The 6,000-nt window shown below is 43.0% G+C and overlaps 1 protein-coding gene across 1 annotated transcript in view; it reads left to right on the top strand.

Annotated features, from left to right (window-relative positions):
* The window catches only part of LOC108789771 (vitellogenin-1-like), an 85,241-nt gene that overhangs the window by 34,311 nt on the left and 44,930 nt on the right, over positions 1–6,000 (top strand). Inside the window, exons 11-12 of the mRNA XM_018559863.1 lie at positions 3,218–3,436; positions 5,389–5,606. Of these exons, the coding sequence (XP_018415365.1) occupies positions 3,218–3,436; positions 5,389–5,606 (437 nt within the window). The remainder of the gene's footprint in view (positions 1–3,217; positions 3,437–5,388; positions 5,607–6,000) is intronic.

Raw genomic sequence — 6,000 nt, 5'->3', positions numbered from 1 at the left:
TTTTTTTTTTTTTTTTTGTGGGGGGGGGGGGGGGTTTGGGGGGAAATATTAGGGGTCTAAACAGACCAGTGATATTTCCCTTTTAAAATAGAAAAAGAAATTGAGGACACAGAATCTTCAAACTCTTTTTCTGCAGACTCTGAATGGGGAGAAGCCTCTGTACTGAGTGCAACTACCCATTCAGAAACTCATCAATCTACAGGAAGTGATGTAAAGCACTTCCTGTTCATTCATAACTGGGGACACATAGTACTATGTGTCCCCAGTTATTTACAAACGCTGGAGTGATCAGCTGATCGCTCCAGTGTTTGTTCTGCACACAGAGGATCGGTACATATCACTGATATATACCGATCCTCCGCCGCTCGGCCTTGTGCAGAGGGGCGGCACAGCCTGCAGCTTCTCCTATGGATCCCCGCTTTTCCATCCTCCATCTGTATGGGCAGAGGCCGCCGGGTTCGGAGGCATTAAAAAACAGAAAGCAAATAGCAATCTTTATATGGAGCACAGTAATGGAAATCTGGTGGCAAACAGGCAAAAATATGACAACTACCGGTATGTTAACATTTTTTTTTAAGTGAAACATTGTAGTAATTACTCAAAATATGTGCTCACTGAAAATACACTGCACTTTCCCTTTAAAAAGATAAACATTTCTATAAATTGTGGTCTCCTCTGGTTGCCCTGCAAGTTAAAAATGAAAAATAAAATGATATTTTCTCAGCGTTGGTATAAAAGAATCCTGACTATTCAAGTGCTTCAGCTGCAAAGAAAACCTTAGCCTTATCTTGACTGGAATTCAGTAAATCACTCAATGTAGGCAGTATATTGTAGAGCTGAGCCAAGCTGAGCTCCCCTACCCGCCCAGTATAATCGTATCATGTCTTATTTAAGCTAATGCGTTTACAAAGGAAAATGATACCCGATTAGACAGCATAATAGTTTTGTAAATGAGAATGTCAGGTTTAATTCACTATCAGCAAAAATGTATTATTTCATTTGTGCGATGTCATAAATTTCTGGTGACTTCAAAGGTACTGCTTCTAAATTCAAATTGGCTTCTCCCAGGAGATACAGAGGGACAGGGAGCTTCTATTGTATGCCAATCTGTGTATTTTAAGTCATCCGAGTAACTACGCCATAGAGTTTGTACCACAGAGGTGCGCACATGCATTCTAAACATTTCTATTGACTGTGTTATTTGTATTTCCTTCTTTTTCCTGTGCCAACAAACCGTGCAAAGCGGCGATGTCACCGCGATCACTTGTATGCAGCCTGCAGGTCTTCCATTGTGTGGGGGGAAGTTTGGTGGGTTTGGCGGCTAGGGGGGCGCATTGAGGAACCTGGCCTTGGGGCAGAAGAGACAGTAAATCCGGCCCTGCCCAAATACACACAAGGGCAAGACAGGATGGAGGCTAATATACCTTCTAGTATATTTCTTTGGGTGGGTTGAGGGAAGAAATGCATGCAAACGCAATGAAAAGTGAAAAAAGTGTCCCGGGGGTGAACTCGGGGCCCTAGTGCTCACCATTTAGCCACCACGTTAATTTTTTGTAATCCCTATTGACCAGAGCAGCTTTACATCACAGCTCTGGGCCTGTTGGTTTGCCAATAACTTTCATTGCTTATGATACCTAATTGATTATTTTTGTGTCTTGAACCTGTTGGAGGGATTTTCCTTCACTTCCAGTCTTGGAGATACAACAGGAAGTGACAGAAAATCTTTAGATGCCTCTTGAAAAGGGACCCCATTGACAGGGACCCCATATTTTCACCTTCTTGTTCCACTGACAGCTGCAACGTTTTCAATGTATCATCCCTTTTCTGGTCGCCTGGATGATTAGAGAGGGTGGAGAGCCAGGCAGCAATACAAATCTGGCAGCAGTTCTAGACTTTCCCTGCTCTTTCCAAAAAAGCGAGGCATCCCCCAAGCCTCATATACTCACTTTACATGGGCAGCATTGATGTCACTCCCCTTGGTGACAGTGTTCTGGGTTAGTGATTGGCTCCTATGGCAGGGCACGGTCACATGCTGCCCCATACATGGAAGCGCTGGGTATTCATGCCGACCATTGAGAAGCAAGGAGCTGTGATGGCGTGCCATGTAAATAAATATAAGGTGGTCAGAAGATACCCTTTGTAGAGGGCATGGGTATGGTTATCGGGTCTCTTTAAGTGCTGTCACAGCTTGATGAATCAGAACCATTGACTTGTAAGAATTTTTTTTTTCCAGATTTATTTCAAAGGTTTTTCAAAGCACAGAATACTGTCAGGATCAGCAAGTAATACAATTATCTCACAGGAGGAACTCAGAAAAACAAACAAAGCCGTGATAGACTGCATCATAATTGTCATTTTTTATTTTGCCCATAATTGCATTTCAAATATGTTTGTAGCTCACTTAAAACCACATCTAAGACTACACTGTCAACAAGGTGACAACACTACTGTATGATTTCACTGTAGAACAAACTGTGTTGTCACCCTATTAAAGGAAGTAGAAATATAACTGATCCTAGTGGCATAATACTGATCTGTTATGGGGGGACGGAGGGCTCAGAAAGGTAAAAACCTTCCAACATCTCTTGCCCTCTGCAGCGGTCTAAGGTCCCGTAAATCATCACATCTATACACAGTGTATAGACGTGAGAACGCTGAGGAAGATTCCAATGCTGCAGGGAGGGGGAGACAGGCTGCAAGGGAGCGCTGTGACAGCTGGCCGTCTTGGAGCATCGGGTGAGAATAATTTTGTTACTTTAGCACCTAGACAAAAATGAGCACTTAACCCTTGCAGTGCAGGGGTTGCCCCACTGCAAGGGTTAATAAAACATTCCTGGGGTTCTTCTTTAATGTTAGTGGCAGACTGCATCATATCTGTCATTTTTGTTATTTTGCCCATAGTTCATCTTTACTCTGATCTTGGCAAATACACAAACAAACACAGCTGGCGGTGGAATGAAGCATGTCCTGAAAATTACATGAGGTTCTCTCTACATTTATATTCTGTGAATGTTCTGTGAACATTGTGAAAGTTTTTAAGGTAACAGGTTTCAATTTGATAATGATGAGAGGCAAACATTTTCTCCAAACCTGGGACATCAAAACAGGCAGCCGATGCCAAGGTATCTTTGACGCCTTGGAACAATCAAGGTATCTGGATTTTCATTTTAACCAATAAAAATACTAATTATTTTTAATTTCTATTTTTTCCTTCTAGCCTCTCTATGATCTGCTAGCGGAAGCCAAGACTGCAATGAACACAATGGACATAATTCTGGCCCTTAAAGGTTTGGGGAATTCTGGACAAGCAGCTTGCATCAAGAAGATTCTGAAGTTCCTTCCAAGAATAACATCCACGAGCTCCAACTTGCCTCTACCTGTGCAGGCCGCGGCTGTTTTGGCCCTGAAAAACATTGGGATCAAACACCCTGCAAAGGTATTTGTATAGAGAATTTCAGTAAGTAGACATGTGCGATTCGTTTAGTTCCGAATCGAAATTCGGACACAATTTCGGAAATTTGTGGATTCGGAGCATCCGAATTTCCAAAATGTACCATGTCCGAATTCATCCGAAAGCATCCGAATCCAAAATTCTGGATCCGAAATTTTGGATTCGGAATTTCGGATTCAGTACGAGTTTCATCCTAACAGAAAATAAATTCGAAATTTACGATAATGACTTCAAAAAGAGGATTTCATAGCATGTGAAGATAAAAATAAAAAATTGCTTCATGTTCCTGTGCGTGCACCGTCAACATTTGAACGGATAAAAAAAAATTAAGAAAAGGATTTGTGCAGCTCGCGGTATACTGCGGCGTCTCAGTATACCGCGAGCTAAAGCTTGCGGTATACTGAGCCAAGGGCGATGGGAGGACGCTAGTTTGTGTCCTCCCGTTACCTTAAGGAGAACTATGGGGAAAAGACTTAACCCCATAGTTCTCCCTTAATGTCCCTTTAATAGTGAAGACTAGAGCACAGCAAACAGAAATGTCAACTGTGCCAATTCTGCTACGTACGTGCGTACGAACATTCGTTCGTTCGCGCAAAACCCCAAATTTCGGAAATGAATCCGAATCCGATCCGAATTACGAATCCGATCCGAATCCGAAAACCCAAAACGAAACATATACAGGACACGATTTCGGAAATAAACGAAATCCTAAACTAAACTAAACAAATTTTTGCGCCTGCACATGTCTACCAGTAAGCAATGCTTGCTGGTATTAGAAGGTAACCCTATTTTGTTCCCCAAACAATTACATTTTATGAAAAAACAATTGCTGGTCCTTGGGTCCCCATGACTAACACAGACAGAGGTAGAAGAATTAAAGTGACCCAGCCATTACTGGGGTTATGCAGTCTCGGTGTGAATATTCTCTATTAAAACCTATCTCTAGCAAAAAATAAAAATGTATTTTGGATAGAGCAGAAAAGAATTAACATTTCGGGGCGGTCAGGTTGTGGGGGACCCCAATGGGAAAATATTACCTAGCTTCCTGTACCTGTGATACCAGGAAAAGAAATGGGGAGAGTGGTTGTCACTGGGACAGGAAGGCATGGACAGCAATTGTTACGGTGACACCCCCCTGGCAGGTGATATTGGCTCACCTGAGGCTCAGAGCCTAAATACCAGCCGGTTTTCACTAGAGCTCCTGATGATGGAGATGAGTTTTGCTGCTGCCAGGTTGTGGACCTCAGGATTGCCCCACCAAGGGTTGAGCCGGACAGGAGGGCTCCAATGAGGAGACAGTAATCTGGAGCATCGTCATGAAAAGGTAGAGATCCTGACAAAAGAGCCAGAGACTGGTTGGACGGTCTGGGTCAGCAGCCGTAGGTAGGAGCCAAAGTCAGACAGCAAAAGCGTAGTCAGATCCAGGAAGGGGTCAGGGCAGGCGGCTAACAGAGAATGGTCAGACATCCAGGTCGGCAACTAATAATCAATCGGTAAGGTAGGAAACAAGAGTGTAATAGGGTTCAGGCAGGAGGTCAGGGCAGGCAACAAACAAAGAGGGGTCAGACAGTCTGGGTCAGCAGCAGGTAACAAACAACAGTATTATGGCTCTTGTACACAACAGGAAGCTGGCTTGAAAACACAGCACCAACCCCTTGCAGCACTGGTGCTTAAATACATTTCTGAATTAGAAATGACATGAGATGTACAAATCCCAGGAGCTCCGTGTGCTCCTTACAAAGGACAGCTGCCTCCTAACTTTTGAATTTTTCTCTAGTCTAGTCTTGGAGCTGGAAAAGTATCTGCACTAGTACTTATACCAACTACAGTACTTGGTATCGGTGCATCCCTAATTATAATGTAACAAGAGATGCTCTTGCCAGTACACTTTTTTCATACGTAAGCCCAACTGAAATGTAATATTTCCTCCTATTCAGATTCTAGATATCTGCCTTCAGTTGTACATGGACATGCAGCAGCACTCAGTTATCCGAAGAATAGCCGCTGGTATTATCCTGGAGGAAAAGCCACCTTCTTCTGTTGTCATGATGATGGCAAAATCTCTCATGAAAGAAGCTGACATGGAAGTGGGAAGTTTCGTCTATTCTTCGATGAAGAGGTTTAGTAGAAGCGCCAACCCTGAGCTACATGAAATGTAAGGGGGTTCTGGGCTACTGGTAACTGGTAAATGACAATGTCACCGACATGAAGGGAGGAAGACAATATCTGCATAGACGATCTGTGTTGTGGTGTGCTATAGCAAGTAATGGGGGTTTACAATAGAATATACTTAATTTTTAGTGTAAATATTGGCACATTTTCCATGCGGTAAATCACAGAATGCAAAGGAAACAGCTGGGGGATTTGTCCATTATCACTCATAACCGGTGATGAAGGAATCGGTTCTATTTTTTTTGTTCAGCCCACAGGTGGAATAAAATAGACCCGTGTATACCCAGCTTTAGAGAAACCAGAACTAGTGTCCCCCATTGGTAAATTTCCGATCTATTTCTGTTCTGATGACAACCCAACATTTGGGATTTGTTTCA

The sequence above is a fragment of the Nanorana parkeri genome, unplaced genomic scaffold, assembly GCF_000935625.1.
Source record: "Nanorana parkeri isolate BGI_ZX_2015 unplaced genomic scaffold, ASM93562v1 scaffold418, whole genome shotgun sequence".
Taxonomy (NCBI): Eukaryota; Metazoa; Chordata; class Amphibia; order Anura; family Dicroglossidae; genus Nanorana; species Nanorana parkeri.
Note: the sequence above shows the minus strand (reverse complement) of the source record. Positions and strands in the feature narration are given on the sequence as shown.